The sequence below is a fragment of the Amblyomma maculatum genome, chromosome 11 (assembly GCF_055883805.1).
Source record: "Amblyomma maculatum isolate TAMU_Amacu chromosome 11, ASM5588380v1, whole genome shotgun sequence".
Lineage (NCBI taxonomy): Eukaryota > Metazoa > Arthropoda > Arachnida > Ixodida > Ixodidae > Amblyomma > Amblyomma maculatum.
This window is the reverse complement of record NC_139354.1, coordinates 83,954,239-83,973,334: the sequence shown is the minus strand read 5'-3', so window position 1 is coordinate 83,973,334 and position 19,096 is coordinate 83,954,239. Positions and strand designations below refer to the sequence as shown.

General features: G+C 44.6%; 2 protein-coding genes across 6 annotated transcripts in view; one reads left to right on the top strand and one right to left on the bottom strand.

The window, feature by feature from the left end:
- Window positions 1-1,087: 1,087 nt before the first annotated feature.
- The window catches only part of LOC146174287 (bombyxin B-1 homolog), a 40,603-nt gene continuing 22,594 nt past the window's right edge, over window positions 1,088-19,096 (top strand). Inside the window, exon 1 of one of the 5 annotated variants that reach the window (XM_084584968.1) lies at window positions 1,088-1,190. The gene's annotated coding sequence lies outside the window, so the exon portion shown is untranslated. Of the gene's footprint in view, window positions 1,191-5,719; window positions 5,971-19,096 lie in introns of those variants that run through there. The other 4 variants (XM_084584971.1, XM_084584969.1, XM_084584973.1 and 1 more) reach the window with 4 other exon arrangements.
- LOC146174288 (uncharacterized) lies at window positions 10,455-17,793 on the bottom strand. The gene is made up of 5 exons (XM_084584080.1): window positions 17,570-17,793; window positions 15,664-15,803; window positions 13,991-14,079; window positions 10,880-11,099; window positions 10,455-10,637 (listed from the first exon to the last, which is right to left on the bottom strand). The coding sequence occupies exons 1-4, from the start codon at window positions 17,611-17,613 to the stop codon at window positions 10,932-10,934; spliced, it is 441 nt and encodes a 146-aa protein (XP_084440206.1). The 5' UTR covers window positions 17,614-17,793; the 3' UTR covers window positions 10,455-10,637; window positions 10,880-10,931.

Sequence of the window (19,096 nt, the reverse complement as noted above, 5' to 3'; positions counted from 1 at the left end):
AATGTTATCTGACACGCACGTATAGGATTACCCTATTGAAACAGGGAGATAGATTTCTGAACTCTTCTGGAAAAGTGCTACACAAAGTTCCTCTGCTTTATTTAGACACAAAAAGAATGTGCAGTCAGACGCAAGGTACGGTTCACCATATCTCGAATACAATAGTGCCGGAGGCTGAAATCGGCATTGAGTTGGTCGTTCAAGTCCATGCTGTACCAGTTCTCTAAATGGCTAGGAATCAAGGAGCACGTCCTCTCAGTCAATGTGTTCGCGCCAATTCAGTCGCGCTCATTATTGTTAGTATGGAGCAGGCAACTGTCTAGGGCCTAATCTTTTCAGACGCCGTTGTTACTTCAGTCCAAACAACACTTTTCTCGCTGTAATCATATCTACGTGTAACTGGCGAGCAGAAAGTCTTGCAATGGGCCATAATGATTGTTTAAAATAGTGAAAGACATAATGATATTTTATATTATTGTATAAAAAGTGCGCAGCGACGTTAAGCTGCCTTTCAACTTAAAAGGTTAACATCGCTGCAGAAATGAGACCATTTCATATTGTTGCTGGCGGTACATAGTACCTGAAAAAACAAAGGCACAGAATATGGTGGTGGACGAACAGTAAGCAAAATGTTATTTACTGCTCTTCTTGATCGGTGTCAAAAGAACGCGATTTGGGTAGCTAATGAAGCCGCACTGACCTGAAAAAAAAAATCAGCTGTGTGCAGCACATAACAACAAATTGCTGAGAATTAAGTTTGTTAACTATTGGGAATAACGTGATTTATCTCAAGAAACTACACGTGTAAAGTCGCACGCATTTCTTATGACTAATTTTTTCGGCTTCACATAATCTTTAGCAGTACAAAAGTTAACTGGTTCCACTTACTCTCTTTTGGGACATCCCGGATGCCAAATTTCGGACCACGTGCAGCACCATGCCCCGGCGGGTATTAAGTGGCGCTGCTGTTGTCAGAGTGCCTAGGGAGTGCCTAGGGAAAGCGGCGGGGGCACGCCCCCTCCCTAGGCGAAGCTGACGTAAGCCGGAGCTCCCGTGGCAACTAATCCCCCGCGCTCAGTCGCGCCGGCGTGGGCCAGCCGGGCAGGCTCCTATAAAAGCGCGGCGAGACGTGCACGTGGCCCAAGCCGGGGTTCTACCAGCACCGGAGACCACCGACAAAACCCCCAGAGGTAAGCTCTTAGAAGAGCGCAGGAGACGAATGTGCGTTGAGCTACACGCTGCATGGCAGGTAAATTTTCCCAAAAGGCTCAATGAGACCATTTGAAGGAAGGAATATGTTATTTTCTCCCTATTACCCCAGTCTCAACGATGCTATATTTTTCCGGCACTGTTACAGGGACATTACTTTATATTTCCCCGCGCACTGCATCATCGCTTTGTGAGGCGTGACACTTCGAAAATCCATAATACGCAATATCTTGCGGCGAAAATATAAGTATGCGATAAATGACATACGTTTCTCACTTAAAACATGATGTTGCCAGGCTTACGTTCGTTCGCAGCTATTCGAGTGATACATGGCTCACTGCTCCCATCTGTTCAAGTTTCGGCATTGTTACTCCACGGAGAACACAAATTTCTCTTTGCTCCATTTACAGACCAGTTTTAGCGTGTTAAAATGTCTATTTGGCTTGCTTTACTAGTAGTTTTTATGCTGCGCTTTATTTATTGCAATGTATGCTTTTTTTTAGAGCCTGCCTTTGTCACTTTGCCCGCAGGAGAAATGGTTTGCCATTGCCAGGGGATATAAACTGATAAAGTAAAATTCTTTACAGACTCACAATTTGATACTACTATTGAAAATATTCGTAACCGCTTTACGACGAGTGCACAATATTCAGTTTAAGTTCTAATAAATGCAAAGGTAGTAGAGTTATTGATGCATATCCCTTGCTTTCATAGTGACCTCTATTTGAGGAACAAGTTATCGGATGCTTAATGATTTGTTAATATGTAATGCTTGTTGCAAATGAAAAGTTAAAGGCACGGCCAAATCAGAATTTGAGAAATGAGCGAGCAGTTTTTCCGTAGCGGCCCGTGGAATTATTCCGTCATCGGCCACAAGAGGCGTGCACTGCCTGCTAATGGGCCACCCCTGTGAGAGAAGGTGGCAGAGGCAGATGCCACTGCTGTTTCTTCAGCGATGGTTCGATCAATAATTCGTGAACTAGCCTTCTTCCGAATAATATATTTGGTTGCATGACATGATTACTTCGGGAAGGGTTCAGCCAAAAGGACTTTATTTACCTGTCACCTTAAACTTCTATGGCAAGAACGGAGTTGTCGTTTAGATTGTTGCTTCTGCCAATGGCATCCTTGGAGTGGGCTTGGTTAGAGCACTGACGGCAACATGCTTAGAAACCCGCTCTGTTTAGTGGCTCACGTTTTTCTTTGTGATGATCTGACAGTGTTCTTTGTCTTCACTGTGCTTTGTTGCCAGCGATTATTTTTATGCTTGTTATTTTCTCACCTTTCTAAAATCGCATGTTGAAAGCAGTATTTTTAAATAACATAAATACAATGAATTGTATAATAGGACCTACGTTTTCCTCTAAGGGAACCAACGATCTCTTAGCTTTTGGCAGAAACTTGTGCGGTTTTAATATCTGCAAGGCAACCTTGTAGGCGCGTTCTCTCTTCAGACCAGCGTCTTTGACCACAGCTTTCCACTTTGATGCGAAAACGCTTTGAAATTGAAAAAACGACGTATAGAAAGCGTGAATATGACACCTGGCGGCGTTCGCAGGAGTCAAGTACGCGACCGACGGGCTCGAAGTCAAAGTGGCAGGCTGCTAGAGACTTTATTTTACCGTAAAAAAAAATGATTATGTATGCGCAATCAGGATAACACGAAATATGACCAGGCGGCTTCTGGGGCAGGATATACCCGCGAAATGAAACAGCGCGGGACACTGTCTTGACAGCGAGTTCATTGACCCCAGTGCAAGCGGCTCTGGAGCTGTGGGCTTTCCAATGAAACCGCGCGCTAGGGAAGAGCGAAAGGCACGCGCGTATGTAGTCGGAAACGTAGGACTCAACTTCAGCAAAAGATGTCTCATGAGAGGAGTAATTCTGCGCGAACTCACTGAAACATCCATCGTTCCATGTCGATGAAATCGCCGAAACTGAAGGTCTGTGTTCGCCAGGCTAAGAAGTCTTAGGTACATGCTCATATGACTGCTGTTAAGTGCAAGCAATTTGTTCTTTGTAAGTTTGCCTATAATTGGCTGTATGGTATTTTAGCTGTTCAAAGAACTGATGTTCTGAGCTGCATCATTCCACGTTTTTATATTACTCTTCCCCATCGTTTGCGGCGCCTTATTGCACTAGCTAGCATAGCACATTTATGCTTACGCCTTGTCTAACCGGTATTCTTATATTTTTCTATGATATACAAAATATTCAAGGAAAGCATCATCTGCCCATTAGTGGTCTCTCTGCTATGCCTACCTTGATGCGTTCTCAAGTTTACGAAAAAAATATCCTCGTAATTCCCCACAAACTGCCGCTTCACTTGACCCTAAGCGCACTTTCCAGACGGCGAGTCTTCAGTGTTCTTGGAATGCGCAAATGACATGCACTAACTACTGCTTCCTACTGGAGAAAGCCGGAACTTTGAAGGAGAATTGCACACGTGACATCGAATGATTAGCCAAAACTCGCACTGTTCTTTTTCGTTAGGTTTTACATGGAGCTTAAGGATTAATCTGAAATTAAAAAAAAAAGGTTTCCAACCTCTGAACTCCAACTGATATGGACCTGCAGCCAAAGTTGTTGAGAGCACACAGTTCAGCTGTTATTCTGTGCTTTTTATTCGCACATTGGGATAAATTTTCCACAACTGCAGATGCTTCACGTGAGTGCTTAGAATGCTCATATTCAGTTCATACGAAATGTTCCACCTTCTATGAGAGGCCTCGATAAATTTCATTTGTGTAATTTTAAAATGAATAAAGTCTTCATGAACGCCAATTTCATAACACTGAGCCAACTGGGAAGACAGTTTATTCCTCGAGCATCATCGCATAGGAACTTTGTACTAACGTAGACGTCAATACTGTAAGAAAATGTTTCTTCACCTTTTTATCTCATCAATCGAAGTAACACAACAATACTCAAGGACATTGAATTACATGTTTTTTTTTTCAATATAACGATGGCCATGTTTCATCGCCCATTTAGTGTAAATCAAGAAGAAGAAATGGGCATAGGCAAGACATGTAGTGCGAAGAAAGGATAACCGATGATCGCTTATGGTAACAAACTTGATTTCAAGGGAAGGAAAGCGTAGCAAGGGGCGGCAGAAAGTTAGGTGGGCGGATGAGGATACGATGTTCGCAGGGGTCAAGTATATGCAGTTAGCACAGAACCGGGTTAATTGGAGAAATATGGGAGAGGCCTTCGCCCTGCAGTGGGTATAGTCAGGCTAATGATGATGATGATGTTTCATCGCATCTCGATGGCTAGCATACTTATAGCATTTGTAAAATATTGTTACAATATTCATATAACAGTGCGGAAGAGAAGGAAGCGTGGTGTTCCATGTTCGGATAAGCAGAGTCATCCTCATCAGCATCGGCAGCAGCAGCCTGACTATACCCACTGCAGACCGAGAGTCTCTCTCATATTTCTCCAATTAACCCGGTTTGTGCTGGCTGCATCCCCTTGACCGCTGCGAAGTTCTTAACTCATCCGCCCACCTAACTTTGTGCCGCCTCCTGCTACGCTTCCCTTCTCTTGCAATTCAGTTTGTTACCCTAAGCGACCATCGGTTATCCTTTCTTCGCACTACATGCCCTGCCCATGCCCGTTTCTTTTTCTTGAATTCCACTAGAATGTCAGTAACTTAAGTTATTTTTCTGACCCACTCTGCACGCTTCCTATCTCTTAATGTTACCCCAAGCATTTTTCGTTCCATAGCCTCCTGCGTTGCCCTCAACTTAAGTAATTAAGAGTCACTGCTCCACTAAAGTTGGCAGTGTTAACTACTCTTCTACTCAAATCAATAGTTCGGCTTCCACCAGATACTTTAATATCGAGCATTGCAGTGCGTTAACTCCCCCCCCCCCCCTCACACATATACGGAAGGTAAACAAGGCAAATACACGATCAATTATGCGCCTGTTTATGCCTTCATCTATGAGTTGATTGATGGCAAGCGCTAGGCAAAATATATTGTACCAGCCAAATTGGTTCCGTCCTGTAATATCTGGTAAACGTTACTGGTCATACCTTGACGAAGCACTTTTTCTCTCGAACTGCATTATATAAGTGTGTCGGGGGCACAGTAAAAGCATGGCTGCTCAGACTTCGATGTTCTGGACCAAACTTTTGGTCTTCGATAACTTTTCCGGGAACACAAGCTCATTGAACAGCGAGCTTAAGTAGTTTAAAAACATGAGCCCGACCTTAAATATTACGGCCATTACGGTTATCCTTCTTCTTGCAGACACCTTTTCGTTTATGCCAAGAAAGCGTAAGCAGTGTCGGCTGAACGCCTCTAGAAAGGCCGATTGAAAAATTTCCGCTAGTAGGCTCAGGGCTGGGTAACACGTGCATATCTTTTTTCGTAAACCAGTTGGCCGTCGAAGTCGCTGCAGAGCGCGGCGATGCTCCTCGAGAGGGCGGTCCGATAGGCAGCGTACGGTTGACACGGGTAGCGCCTGAAGCGCGCTCCGCTTTTTTTGTCAGCCGCGGAGTCGTGTCGCGCCAGAAGGAGCAGCAGCAGCGTTATCTCGCGTTGTGGTCGCGCGGCGTCCTCCCGACGACATGTGGCAGGCAGCAAGGAAACGCGGCCTCGGCGCCGATGACCGTGGCCGACAGCAAACCGGACAGCCGTAAACAGTGTGCTCGTGGTGGTGGCTTTCAACCGGGTGGACTCGCGGTTGAGCACCACTACTTGTCGGCGGGTACAGTTTGGGGCCTATTTGGCTGTACATCAACGCTTTGGTGAGTCGGTTTGAAGTGACAGTAAGGCAACTGAACAGACGGGAGAGGAATGAGCAACAATGTCATAGTGCATACGCCAATGGTTTTCCTTCAATATATTTAAAAATTATAAAACCGACATTACTGCAACCTCTGCTAGCCAGTCTGTTTAGGAAATGCCTCTTGCTGATATGTTACAGTACCAGGGCGTTTGTTCAGAATAATGGAGAAAAACGAAACAACACACAAAGACTAATTTACAAAGGAATTCATTTTAGCTATTCTGCATTTATGAAACCGTAGTCGAAATTTACCGATATTTAAAACAAAAACAAGTACAAAATAGGTTTTTCTTTAGGAACACACTGCCGTCATTGGGTGCTAACGAGTAGTTTTTATTATAACAGTCTTTAAAAACCTGGAAAACTCTTCCTCTGAACTATATTTATCTGAGCGGCACTTGCAGCGTGCAGGTGAGCGAAGCACGTGTATTTTTCTCGTATTCTGGGGTGGAGTTATCTTGGAATTTTATTCACGCCCGGAAGTCCTAGTACGGATAATGCAGATATGCCAGGAGCGCATTCCTTGGTATTGATAGACAGTCTCCGAATTCATATCTTTATTTATGTGACACAGCTGAAATCAAGATGGTACAGAGCGTGCAAACAACTGGGCGCAGCACCTCAAGTGAATTAGCTCTGTGTGAACATTTTTTTATTAATGTTTTTATTGCCACTGGGCATAAAGGAGCATGCTCTGTGTGAACATATTAGCTGTTGTTATTTTGATCGTGACGTTACAGGTGCCCAAACAAATATTTTGTGGACAATTAGGCTTTAAATTGATGTTTATGGCGCGACAATGTTAACGGCTTCCTTATATATATTTAAAATTCTGATCGTCGTTTCCGTACTTTCCAATTCCTGCGGCCGTAATTGCTAATTCCTGAATTTTAGCCTCCATTATCACACGTTATTTTCAAACAGTCTTAAGCAACTTCATAATATGATAGACCACCTGACATAGATGCAAAGCTTCGAATCAATGAAGGCATGCAAACCTGCCAATACAACTCGTTACTCAGGATTCAACAGCCCCGTGGGTTTTGTTGTCATCTTAAGGGAGCGGCAGGAGCTGGCAGCTGTCATCTTAAGGGAGCGGCAGGAGTTGGCAGCTTCTGGCACGTGATGTTGTCGAGGGACGTAACGCAGCCCACACACCAAATATCACCGCTCCATGTCACGTGCCCAATACGCGCCCTATCACCCTTGACCGGGATCTGTTACTAAGAATGCCTGACTTCGTCGACAACAGCCCTGTTAGATATACATAAAGCCCCAGCGCTAAAACATTATGCAGAGTGGAAAGTTATGAAGTACGCAAATGAAGTCATCCGCGCTCGCGTTCATTCAGATCGCTGAGTCCCGGCCCTTATGGTCGGCGTGTTACGTAATTATTTTAGAGCACTAAAGGAGGTTAGAGGGGGCGGGGGATCTTCAGTTCGTAAGTGGAGCCAACGTTTTGCCTGTGCCTTGTGTTCGCTCAGGCGAAGAAAACTTCATTTGTCGAAACATTGGCTCAACATGCGAACTCAGGCTTCCCCCCTCTACGCTTATTCAGTGCTTTCTTATACCGCGTTGTCATCTTTTTTCTCTCGTGCTTGCCTGTAATTACTTTAGCTTAGATTTGTGTATAAGTAGTTGGAGTTCGCATATTTGGTTCGCAGCCCGGTGACATTTGGCATCGTGTATGTAGCGAAAAACATTACGCTCTAAGTTCATGGCAAATAGAACGTAGGTTTCTTGAAATATTAACCACGTATTAGTAATTCATGGCGGAGCCTGTCGCTAACCGCAGAATGACGGATTTAACTGACTCAAGTGCGTTCTTCTATCGAAGATGGTGGTGGTAATTAGATGCGAATAGGACATATTACGGTGTCTAGCGGACAAAATGGTAAAAATAACGAGAGAAAAACAACGAAAGACCATTGTTTGTTCTTTGACAACCAAGGTTATCTGTGCGGCTACACAAGACAGCTCGCAATCTGAATCACGATAAGTATAGTCGCATGTGTAGCAGCAGAAATAGGCAATCATTGGGAAGATACAAGAGCAGGCGGTCCTTGAGATAGTGCACGTTAAGTTTGCCCACGCGACCAGATAGGGCGCGTGGCAGAGACGAAAACACCTTTTTTTTTTCGGCTGTTAAAAATGGCGTGATGGTGTGCTAGTATCTGGTTTTTGGGATTACAGAATAAAAGCGAGATTCGCACTAGATTTCATGTCATAATTGGTTCTTGCCTTGTTTAAGAATCTAGTGGCAAATGTACTTTTTGTACTGAGAGGCCAGCAGAGCAACTGCTTACATCTTAAATGTAAGACCTAATCTCGCCCCGATATGCGACACCACTTACCACTAGAGCGACAGTCAGGGTCAGTGCAGTGCTTAGAAAGGCAGCGTCTAGGTTTACAGCGCGTTCACACTGCCGCGTTACTAAGTATATGTTTATGCTGTACTAACGAACGAAGAATCTATTTTGCATATCCACAGCAGGGCGTTGTGGTGTCTTGGGAACATATCATTTATGAACCGAATAAACTCGCTCTGAGAGTCTGTTACGATTTTTGTACTTTTGTGGACCTTCATAATTTGAGCGATAGGACTGAAGTGCGATCAATCTCCATCCGCTGCTCAGTGAGAAGAAGTAGAATTATATTCAGGAAGAGTATCTTGTTGGAAGTGTGTTTGTAATTGTTGCATTCAAGTGCAGTTACCGTTCTTTTATTAGAGCACATGTGTCCATCCTTTCCTAGTTTTTCTGAGGCATGTTAACTTAAGCATTTCAAACAAAATTAAAAGCCCCTTTTCTCAATAAGAGTTCAGTCCTTTTTTTTGTTGAGAAAATGTTTACCTTTTGATGATATTATAGCAATAAATACCTCGAACACTCGCGCAAGACGACAAATTCGCCGACATAGACAAAAGAGCGGATGCCGATTCGGGCTGTGCACCTTCTGTCGGGCTATGACCGCCAGCCGCGCGAATGTTAGGGCCTAACCATGGCATCAAAACTTTGCTCAATTCCTGGGCGAGGGCGCGGCTCATCACTGAATAGTCTTCACCAGTATCAAGTAAAGGGACCGTGTCAGTTCCGTTAATTGTCACACAGAAATCAGAGGTAGTTCGCCGCATGCTGTCGCTACCCTGCCCCTGTAAGAAATCAGCGTAATGGTATGTCGGCGTCGGAGGACCTTCATTTTTCTAGGCAGCAGCGGCCTTGCCTCCGGAGATCACTGGAATTAGTTTTTCCGGCATGGACTGGGTGAACGCCGCTCAGGATAGCTGGCATCTCGGCGAGGACTTAGGGGACGGTAACGCAGTGGAGATGACAATCTAGAGTGATAGCGGCCGTATCCAGGCCATGACACAGGCCTCTTACGGGCCGATAGATGAGCTTCAATTTTGAGTGGGCGTTCGCCGTTCCGCGTGCGAGGGTCGTCGGGAGAGAAACCACGCAGACCAACTCGGCGGTACGGGCAGGCCCTGTAAAGATGACCGGCCTCACCACAGTGGTAGCAGAGTAGGCGCCGGTCCGGTGGACGCCACGCATTACATTTCCGTGGCCGTTGATAGACTGGTCGAGCAGGCACACTGGAAAGGCCAGTCTGCTGCACTGTTGAGTCGCGGTATTCACGTCGTAGCCTGGTGCTGGCGCCCGACAGAAGACAGATGCATAGGTAGGTCTGACCTCAGTCTATCTAGGAATCTCAGAGAGTTGTTGCTGCTGCCCTGCCAGGCACACCTCATCCCGGACGACTTCAGACAGCGATGTAACAGACGGCACGCTAGGAGGCAGCCTCTTTAATTCCTCCCTGACGATCGACCTGATTAGGTCACGTAACGGCTACATCACTCCCTAGCGGCATTGAAGAAACAGTGGGCCCAAGCGTGCTAACATCTCGATTGTATTACCGGAATTATTGAAGGAGCGTCGCCTCCATGGTGGTCGCTTCATTGAGGAATTCGGCAACAGTGCGCGTTGGGCTGCGCACAAGACCGGCGAGAAGCTCCTGCCTGACCCCGCGCATGAGGTGGCGAAGCTTTGCCTCCTCGTCCATGGAGGGGTTAGCACGCTTGAAAAGGCGCGTCATGTCCTCCACATGCATGCGGACGCTTTGGTTAGTCTGCCGGTTACGCGGGCGTGACCCTTATAAAAATGGGAACATCCTTTGAGTTCAATGTGAACTCAAAAAAGTTAGAAGGAGGCAACTTCTTCTGAACTGAGAATTGGCTACTGATTTTGAATTCACAGTGAATTAAATTTCTCTGACCATCCTGTGAATTTCCTGTGAATTTCCTTTGAGCTCCCAGTGAACAGACCGTTGTCAGTTTGAGTTGAGTTCACAGGCAGTGGCCAATTATGGGTTCAAAGGAAGTTCGAAGGAATGTTGACTATGGGATATTTGGTGGATGTTCGAAGGAAGTATGTTCAGACTGAAACATTTGTTTGTATGAGCTTATATTTATTTGAATAGATGTACTTCCTCTGTTTAGGCCTTGCAATTAGGCCTGCTTTCGAAGACCCTGCGACAAAAAATCGAATCACTGCCCACAATCCCAGTGCAAACATGCGCAGCTGCCGGTGACCACCTTGGCCAGTACTCCATTGAGCAAGCAGGTGTAGGCTGCAAAAAGAAAAACATTAGAAGCATGACTGCAATGAACAAGCTAGAGTACATCCAGCCTTCCTTAGCTTTTGTAAATTAAATATACAGAGCACAGACAGTGTGAGCACCATGCAGGCACCACAGCATTATGCATTAAGGCAAGCATTATGGCCCTGACCATCACTGAAAAGTCAGCTGTTTGGACAATATTTCAGAATGCTCTTGCATCACATGCACAGGCTATGAGCTCGAGGACTTACAGATAACAGCATCCAATTTTGGGCAGTCCAGTGCCTTCTTTGGAGCTTCTTCCTAGCGGGCATTGCAGACACGGCCGTAGAGTGAGCTTTCTTCCAGTTCTTCGGGTGAGAACACAACCCGCACCAAGTTACACGCAAACTTTGTTGCTTGATTGCCCGCACTGAGTTTCATGCTGTCAATCAACTGCTGATTTACCATAATATTGCTGCCAATGTGCACCTGCAAGAAAAAAAAGCAAATATTAGTACTATGACCAGTATAGTAACATACAACAATATTCCTTAATATGCAATAAGAAAATGAAGGGGCTTTACAAACAACAAAAAACTTAGACCAGCTTCAGAACATTCAAAGAAACCCCAAAACGCATAATTAAGGTCATTTGTTTGCAAGTAAAAATACACATTCAAGAAGCCATACTTTAACATGTACAACAATGAAGGCATACGAAAACTATTGGATGTTTTTGACACCTTCCCGAGCGGTGTTTTGATCTAATTTTTAATGCTGCCAAACATCTTTTAACATTTTTATTAGCGTAACCTGACAATTCTGTACTATGTACCTAAGGTAACTAGCCAAAAAGAGGGCACACAATGCCCCGCAAAGGATTGAGAACTAATAGTGCATTGCTATAGCAGAAGAAAAAACAAGAAATAAGAGATTTTTTAATGACCTAATTTATGCTTGCATTTCAACAATAAAAAAAACAAACAGATTTTAAGTCAGAAAATAAAGGGATTTACTCATTATTAACATTGCAAAGGCCATTAAAAGCCAGTTTAGACAGAGCACAGTGCCCACATTGTCACCTCCTGTTTAAAAATACTAACATCCTCTTCGTACATCAGAAGCTCAACCAATTAAAAAAACTGCCAATGAAGGTTTAGTAAAAGCATGCACTCCCTGCTCTGTATGTGCTACTTTGAGGCAACATTTAGTTTCCAGCTTGCACAGCTAGCTTTCATAATTTAACCCCTCAAGAGCTTTGGACAAGCAGCTCGTCCTTGTAAAGCTGCCCTCAAGCCATTTTGGACGAGTGTAGCTTGTCCTTGCAGGATAGATCCTCACCCTGAGAGTTTTAGGCGAGTACAGCGCTCCTCTGTGGCTTAGGTCATGCGCCATTTGACAGATGGCACCACTGACCCGTTAACTGCTTTTTGTTCTACCGCTTGAAAGCCTTTTAAGCAGCCTTAATGAGAAAAATGGTGCCTGGCAGAGGCAACGCATGCACTGTTGGCCCGTCATCGCAGAAAAGAAGCTTTTCTAAGCTTTTCTTTGTTGCCATCCTCGCCATCCGAAGATGGCTCAGACACCAATTTTTGCATTGTTATGGGAAGCGAAGACGACAGTGATGACATGAGTAGTTCTTCCGACGAAGATGATGACAGCTCAGACGATACTATTGCAAGTTCTGTGTCAGTGGATGAAAATTGACAACATTCCGATGAAACCCCCTGGGCTTCCATTCTTAGTCGTCCCTTGTAAAACATTTCCAGTTACCTCGCTATATGTTACTCGACTAGATTGCTGCTTATTGGCGGGCAGTTGATTTTTCACGTAATGAGCAATAAACTTCACTGCGCTCATTTGACTTAGTTTCTGGTTCAAATATTTTTGTCTCTGATACCTCCTTTTTTATTACACTACCAATAGAAACCAGCAGTAAAAATAAAAACTAAAGGGACACTTAAGCTCCGCATTTAAGGGTATGATGCGACCAGTGTAGGCTACCACCCAACATATAAAGCTCTGCTTTAACCAAGCTGTATCAACATGTCTGCGTTGCCTAGGTGTAGCAAGCCTGACTCAGCATTGAAGAGCACTGGAATGTTGATTCGTATTTCACCTTCCCACCTCAAATGAACGACCGGAGTTAGCAGCTCCTCCTAACTTTTGGATATCATGTGGTCTCGTTAAGCCACACAAATCATCGAAGAATGTGTGTTCGGCCATGCCACTTGCCAGCGCCATGCTCTTAATGTTTCACTTACAACACAGACAACAAATTTTCATGTAATGGGGCCTTTAACGATATCGTAATTTTAAGCAATTTTAGTTAGAAATCTCGAAATAATAGTGCTCAAGGGGTTAAAGTGAAATTGAACTATTGTTGGATCAGCTTAAGAAGCGACAACTCCTCAAAGGAGACCCTCCTGGCAATACCATGGTGGTTAATTGCCTTTGACTTGCCAGAGTGACATTGCAGGTGGCTGTCAGGTGCAAGTGGATTATCTGCACATTAGCTTGAATACCATGATGACTGGCCCAAGTCGCTAAAATGACTGATTAGAGAAGCACCAGCTGCGTCATTCGAGTTGTAGTGCAAAAAGATGGCCTTCCGAGATCGATAACCTAAGAAATTGCTGAATATTAAACAAGCTAATGGAAATCTCTTTTCTGATGAAAAGGGCTTTGCTATAGCCCGAGCGAAGTATGCTCAACAGGAAGCGTAAACAAAAGTAACCTTGCACTTCCGATCACTACAGCTTTCACAAAAACTCTTCCAAATCAAAGTACACACGAATGAACTAACAGTCACTAAAATGAAAAGAAGCAGTTGGGATATTTTTTCATGGTTGTTTTGACGAATTTAAGAAAATAGCACTGTCTGTCTTTTGTCGTTTCTATTAAATTGACATTCATTTAAAATATCATTATACTACTAATTATGCAGTCTGTGAGCCCAGCCTCATAAAGAGCATCCCGGCCACGGCAGCCGCTTTTCAGTGGAGGCGAAACGCAAGGTGCCCGTGTGCTCTGTGTTGTCGGTGCACGTTAAAGAACCCCAGGTGGTCGAAATTTCTAGAGCCTTGCACTACAGCATCTCTCATAGCCTGAGTCGCTTTGGACATTAAACCCTAAGAGCCAACCAATCATAAAGAGCATTGCTTCTTGCCTATCTCTGAATTCAGTGACTGCTGACTTCATTCACATGGATAATGAGCTCCTCGTTTCCCTATCCCTGCACACTTCTCAATGGAAGTGCATGACTTGTGGCAGTGCTATCATAAAGCTAGAACCAAGTTCTTGTGTGACCCTTAAAAAAGCTTCATCGAGAAAGGCAGTAATGAGGACAACCATGCAGACACTAAACTAAAGCAACTAACCTGAGCCTCGGTTGGCGGCACAACTGCTTGTGTTGTACACGCAGCATTATTAATGGATTCCGTCAGCTGATTGACCAGCTCAGCAACATCTGAAAAAAAAAAAAACATACTATTTCATCACTAGCAGCAGCAGCAGCAGCCCATGTAACATTCACCGCAGGAGAAAAGCCTTTTCTTTGCCCTTGACTGCACGACCAACCCCTTTCTGTCACCAAATGCGTCATTCAAAATTTAGCTGCTAGACACTGGCATCACTCACGCACTCACGGCGCCCTATCAGCGGTACATAATCTAGGGGATGCTGATAGCAATTGATGAAGCCAATGCTGACATCCCACTTCTGATCTCTTTGTTCACTGTGGAAATGCCTGGATTGAATTAACTGCGGAGGACGTTGTAACTACAGTGCAACTGATGGGAGCTGCTATTGCTTATAATGAATTCATGGGTGCGGATGATGATGCCGAGATAGCTGTGAGCGCTTTAACAGAAGTTAGTCAGATCACATCGCTGAAAAAATTTGTCGGTAGCAAGGGCCTTGAAGAGGTCAGCATGCAATATACATGTATGGCGGCAGCAATACGCCATACATTTGGACAAAGGCTGACACTCGGGTGTGTAGCTGATACTCGATAGCCCATGTTTCACCTATCTCGTGTCTGTCTTTCGTGTCGACATTTGCTAACATGGTGTAGTGACCGAGTTAAGTTAGGCAGATTGCTGAGCCAGCACAAGCATAAATTTCCTGTTGTGAAAAAAAAAAACACCACCTAAGTGACCAAAATGGCACAGGAAAATGAAGCGCATGCCATAAGGACTCCAAGGTCCAAGACAGGACGAGGCCACATATGATAATTTCATACAAATTTAGATTTTTTGGTGTATCTCCTGCGCTCAATCTAGATGCACCTGATCATTTGCAGGAGACTCTGATGTTAAAATCTGAGGGAATCAAGGGTTCCATTCAGATACGCCGTCCACAGTAATGCAAGAGCACCACAGACCTGCCGCAGCCATCTGGCTACAGCTTATACCCCGTGAATGTGTTTGAACCTAATGCAGCTCTCCGGGTTCACTGGAGTGTTGTTGTCACCGACCACTCCAGAACAGAAAGGAACCCGATCCCGTGCCTGTTTTTCGGCCTCGGCTTGAGCAGCACAAACCAGCACAGGGGCTCACCTCGAGTGGCATTTGTTTACCATGCATTTTCATGCAGCTATCACATACGACAACAGGCTCAATTTCAGATGCATGCCGATCCCAAGCAATGACATGTGACACGCAAGTCACTGTAACACAAACAAAGCATGCTTGCAGAGCAGGAGTGGCAGCAGTTCATCTGCTATGTGCACTGCAAGCGTGGTGGGTGGTGCATCATGCAGCAGCGTCACGGTGTAGCTGAGCACTACTGTACACCTACAATGTGTTGCAAAGACAACTACAGGAAGAACACCGATCCTAATCCTCAGTGTAGGGCGAACCTTATTGCAGCAACATAATCTTACTGGTGCTTTTACTAGGACGTGCTACAGACCAAGAGGTCTTATTCATTTAAGAGTTAGCACTTGAATTTGTTATGCTTTACGTAGCATCTGGTGACACAGGAAATAATTTCAGTCTCATAGCAATGGAGATCAGCATTCCAATGGCTTCAGAAAAAAGTGATCACATACCAAGCATCTGACCTGCTTCATCTCTTGCGGCCTTATATTTCTTCATTCTTTTTTTTTGCAGACTCCACTTCATCCTCAACCTCCAGGACTCTCTTTTTTGCGTCTGTTGGCTTAGACATTTTGTCACAGCTGCAGTTTTCCTGCAAAACGTCATGTGGCAAGTCTATTCACTAAATTGTATTTGCACTCAAATGCATCATACAAAAATTAATCAGTATAACGCATTGTGCAGATATCTGGTTCCACACATGAGATTAGCAAAATAGTGACCAAATGAAGACCACTGACAAGAGAAACGTAGCATGGACACTGTTTAGGGTTCAAAGCAACACTTCTTAAGGAGGAACATTAGCCCTTGAGCAAATCTTGGCACATAAAAGGACACGGTAATGTTTAACTGCGAGCTGACACCATCCAGCATCACTACTGCTCAAGTGGGCAGAATGCCCACTTGAGCAGTAGTGGACGAAACAAAGGATGCATTTCCAGAAAAACAGTTTGAGCTCCCACGCATACCGTAAAACATAGCCACTCTGCTTTATGGTAGGTTCATGGTGTTTTATGTCCCAAAGCGACTTTAGCTATAGCTAAGAGGGATGCCGTAGTGGTGGGATCACCTGGGGTTTTTTAATGTGCAAATGACATCATACAGTACAAAGTCAACTTGCATTTCACCTCCACTGAAATGCGGCCATGATTGCTGGGATTGTACCCATGTACAGTCGTGAGCTTAATGAAAGGGAGCACGCGATCCCGTGGCAGACAACCTCGTCCTGAACTAGCGGCAAAGCGCAACGGCAGCATTGAAAATGAAGTGGAAAGAGCGGTGCTCTTCCACCTGTTGGCCGTACCCCATGCATTGGGAGCAACTTTTAGATCGGCAGCTAAAAATCATTGCAGCATTATGCTTGGAAGTAGGATGGACAGTTGGGCGAGTTGGTACAATTGCATAGTCGGTGGAACAGCGCGAAAAGACGAAACACACTCTCTTCTTGTGTGCTTCGTCTTTTCGTGCTGTTCCACCCATTAAGCATTATGCTATTGGTAACTGATATCACTGCTTGCCTTGCTACGTTCTGACCTAGCGACCCAGCGTAGTCTGGTAACTCAGGCAAAAGCGGCAGCCCAGGCCACTGCGGTCTTGGAATGGCGACTCCATGCACTGCACCCCCCCCCCCCCACACACACACATACATTCTTTTGTTTTCCTTTTTTTAAATAAAGTTTTCTCTGCGCGAAATCTGGAGAATGGCTGGTAGCGAAGAAAGGAAGCATGTTTGATGCTTCAATAAAAAGAAACAAAGAAATGAACATGAAAATAAATGAATGCGACAAAACGTTGGGCGCTTTTATCTGCTTAAATTTCAGTCGCCTGCAGCTGTGAAAGCGTCCGTTTCGCTGCTACACTACCAGTTGTCTCGGAACGAGCACCCTGGGCATCTTTAAAACTTGTTCTAAATCAGCTTCAATAATCAAGGAGCTGCCATTCTCTATGCCGCACCGTACCGAGACAACGGTGAGAACAGAATCCTTTTTTTTTTACGGAGCCCAAATTGGAAGCCTACTCCTGTTATCACGAAACACCGAGAAATGCCATTTGCTGTGTAAACAGGGAAAATCAGGTCCACGTAACGATAGCAGGCGCGTTTATTCTACTTCTTATTTCCGCAAATTCTATTCATTAGGCTTTTTTTTTTATTTCACGTAATTCCCGGAATCAACTGTCTGTCTACACCGTGCACCATGTGCACTACTGTCACCTGCTGGTTACTGTCACCTGCCGGTCGTAATGCGGGCATGTAAACGACTTCGCGACACGACTCACTGCGAGTAGCAAAGGAAGGTGTTTTCACCGGTGAACATTATTACGAAAACGAAAAGAGACAATAGACGTTTGACTACTTACCCACTCCGAGGCTGAACGCAGGAGAGTACGACCCCTCCTTCCATCGGACATGTAGTACTCCTTGGTACAGAATAATCTTCCAGTATTTTGGATTATCGACCAGTTTCGCCTGTAGTTCTTTTGGTTGTAGGTTATTTACGTACCACTTCTGAGCGGTCGCCCATTTAACCAAGACGTGATCGGCCATTTGCACTACTCACGCTGTGAAAACACGACGCACACAACGAACGCGAACAATCAACTTCCTACAGTCATGAAATACATAGTGAAGTATGCCGCCGGCTGTTTTCACGAAAACGATAGCGCTAGTGTCTCAAGTGCCAATTTGAACGAATCAAAATTTAAATTCACTTTTGCAAATTTACCAACTTTGAAAATAAAAACTATGATTAAAAAACAACCTTAAGAGTTTGTTTTTTACTAATGATATGTGATGCGTAACAAACGCAAATAATTTAAGCAAATTATTGTCACTAGCAACAGCAGCGCTCTTTTTTTTTTTGCAGCGGAATTTATGTGATGCGTGTCAATCTTCATTGTTTTTACTCAACGTGAGAATGTTGGTTTTACTGGCAGTACTTGGAAACCTCGGCTGCGTGGGCTTCTTGTGCGCGATGGTACGGTCTTTAAACTGCGATAGGAGGTAAACGAGCTTGACTTTCGTGAATAGTGTGTCATCCGGCACTAGGCACATCGTGAAGTGCATTTAACCGCAGGCTTTTGAAGCCGTTATCGATGGTGCTGCGATAGCCGCCTACCCGCCGCCTACCTGTCGCACGCACTGGAAATGCCACCGCGGTAAAACCGTACTTGCGCGACGTCAACGTCGCGCCGTACCGAGGTGCACTAAATCACGACGGAAGCAGGCCTCGCTTGCTAACAGCGTCGCTACGAGCCAAGCGTTGCCAGGCTGCAGTGCCGACCCAAATCATACTGAAGAACCCTGCCAGCCCTACGCCGAGCTTCGTTGCGTACCGTGTCAGAGTGCTGAAGCAGCGGTCACAGATGTAGACGCCGTCTCGCGCATGCATCGCCATCGAAGCAGCGGGCTGCGAAAGCGATGAATTTGAACCACTTGAATGAAAATTCTTGAATGTGCTATATTTTATGTAAAAAAAAATTTAGAGGGGCAAGACATAGAACAAGTAATGCCACACACACAAAAATAAGCACAAGAAATGGATGAAATGAAATTATCTTTACACTTAAGGACAAAGGGAGGAAGGGGTGAATATTCTTGGTCCTTGTGTGGTGACTGAGAAGAAACTCGCGCTAAAAATAAGATCTAGCGCATGAAAAAAAAAATAGCATGGATTCAAAATAAAATGAAAATGATATTTACTTGCACAGCAAAGAAACGAATGCGATTGTGTATATTTTGATGAATGTATGATTGGTTTATTCTAAAAAGTTCAGAAGTTAAAAAAGTGCAAGGGATACTCATGAAAGAAAAAAACGAGAAGTAGAGCTGAAAAGAATGAGCTTCATATGTTTTCACTTAAGAACAAAAAAAAAGAAGGTTATGAT